The sequence below is a fragment of the Rhea americana genome, unplaced genomic scaffold (genome assembly GCF_003343005.1).
Source record: "Rhea americana isolate MKP2758 unplaced genomic scaffold, rheAme1 scaffold_566, whole genome shotgun sequence".
Lineage (NCBI taxonomy): Eukaryota > Metazoa > Chordata > Aves > Rheiformes > Rheidae > Rhea > Rhea americana.
Genome location: NW_028186719.1, coordinates 113,360 through 115,045, shown reverse-complemented (window position 1 = coordinate 115,045; position 1,686 = coordinate 113,360). Strand labels below are relative to the sequence as shown.

General features: G+C 62.1%; 1 protein-coding gene across 1 annotated transcript; it reads left to right on the top strand.

Moving 5' to 3' along the window:
• Window positions 1–112: 112 nt before the first annotated feature.
• Window positions 113–1,297, top strand: JOSD2 (Josephin domain containing 2). The gene is made up of 4 exons (XM_085318977.1): window positions 113–398; window positions 532–657; window positions 748–942; window positions 1,016–1,297. The coding sequence occupies exons 1-4, from the start codon at window positions 172–174 to the stop codon at window positions 1,113–1,115; spliced, it is 648 nt and encodes a 215-aa protein (XP_085175103.1). The 5' UTR covers window positions 113–171; the 3' UTR covers window positions 1,116–1,297.
• Window positions 1,298–1,686: the final 389 nt, after the last annotated feature.

Genomic DNA, 1,686 nt, shown 5'->3' with positions numbered 1-1,686 from the left:
AGGGGGTATCTGGGGGTGCAGAGGGGGCATCCGGAGGAGTGTGAGAGCACCTACAGTATTCCAGGTGGGGGCCTGGGGGTGCAAAGGGATTTTTCGAAGGCCMTAGAGGGTGGGGGTGGAAGGGATGCAAAAGGCTATTGGGATTTCTTGGGGGGGGGTGCAGAGAAGGGGATGGAGGAGCTGGGGGTACCCCCTCACCCTCACGCCACCTCTCTCATCCTGCAGGCAGCGGGTGCCGCCAGGCGCCCCGGCCCCGCCATGTCGGAGCCTGGCTCCGAAGCGGCGGAGGGGCTCTACCACGAACGGCAGCGCCTGGAGCTCTGCGCCGTGCAYGCGCTCAACAACGTCCTGCAGCGGCCCTGCTTCACCCAGGAGGCGGCCGACGACATCTGTAAACGGTTAGCGGGGCGAAAAAGCGCCGGCGTCGCCTTGGCTTGYGGTTCCCCGCTCAGTCTCCGGGCTTTTTCCATCTCCTCCTCCCTTCCCCTTTGTCTTTTTATTTTTTGTGTGTGTTTTGTTTTGTTTTTCCAGCCTGGCRCCCGAAGCCCGCTTAAACCCGCACCGCAGCGTCCTGGGCACGGGCAACTACGACGTCAACGTGATCATGGCGGCGCTGCAGAGCCTGGAGCTGGCTGCCGTGTGGTGGGACAAGCGCCGGTGAGGCAGGGACGGCGGCGCCCGTTTCCCGCCGCCCCTCTTTTCCCTCCCTCCGTTAATCCCTGTGAATCTCTCTTGGATCCTGGGCAGGTCACTGGAGCAGCTGGCTCTGGGGCAGATCCTGGGCTTTATCCTCAACGTGCCCTCGAACGTCTCGCTGGGTTTCGTGTCGCTGCCCGTGCGCCGTAAGCACTGGCTGGCCGTGCGGCAGCTCCGCGGCACTTACTACAACCTCGACTCCAAGCTCAAGGCGCCCGCGCGTATCGGTGGCGACAGCGAGCTCAGGTACGAGCCGAGCAGCGAGGCAGCGGGGTGCTGTCGCGGGCAGCCTCCAGCCTCTCTCCTCTCCTTCCGGCAGGGCTTTCCTGCGCGATTTCCTCTCCCAAGGCCTCTGCGAGGTTTTCCTCGTCGTGCCGAGGGCCGTGGAAGAAGCCGGCGCCTGGCTGAACCCGGAGTGACTCGGGACTTTTAAGGCGCGAAACCAAAGAAGAGAGGCAGAGGAGACGAGGGTGGCTCAGCCTGCCCCGGTCCCAAAYGGGGCAAAATTGGCCCCAAAATGGGAGCCCCCCCCCTTCAGTTTGATGTTGAGCCTGGTGCCGTCGGTGCCTCTTCCAGTGGGGATAAAGGACGCGGTGCGAAACCAGCCGTGTTTTGTGCTCGCTGGTGCCTGGAAGGGACCTTGCGGGGTGGTGGCAGCCCGGCTGGCCCGGGAGCCCTTTTCACCCGTGTTTCCGTGCTGTCGGCAGCCCCTAATTTGCCTGTTTTCACCTTTTTTTTTTTTTTTTTTTTTTGCTTGGTTTTCCCTCCTGCTGCAGGATTTCCCTGCTGAAATTCAGCTGGCTGTGGGGCACTGATGGTGCCGGGGTGTTTTAGTACAACGTGACGGGTTGTCCGCTGTGCTGGCAGCGTCGGATGCCAGTTGTGCGTGTTATGAGCGGGTTGTACGTGTCACATGCTGGTCACGTGCACCACTTATGCTTGTCACACGTCGGCAAGGTGTTGCCATGTGCTGGTTAAGCGTCACGCGCT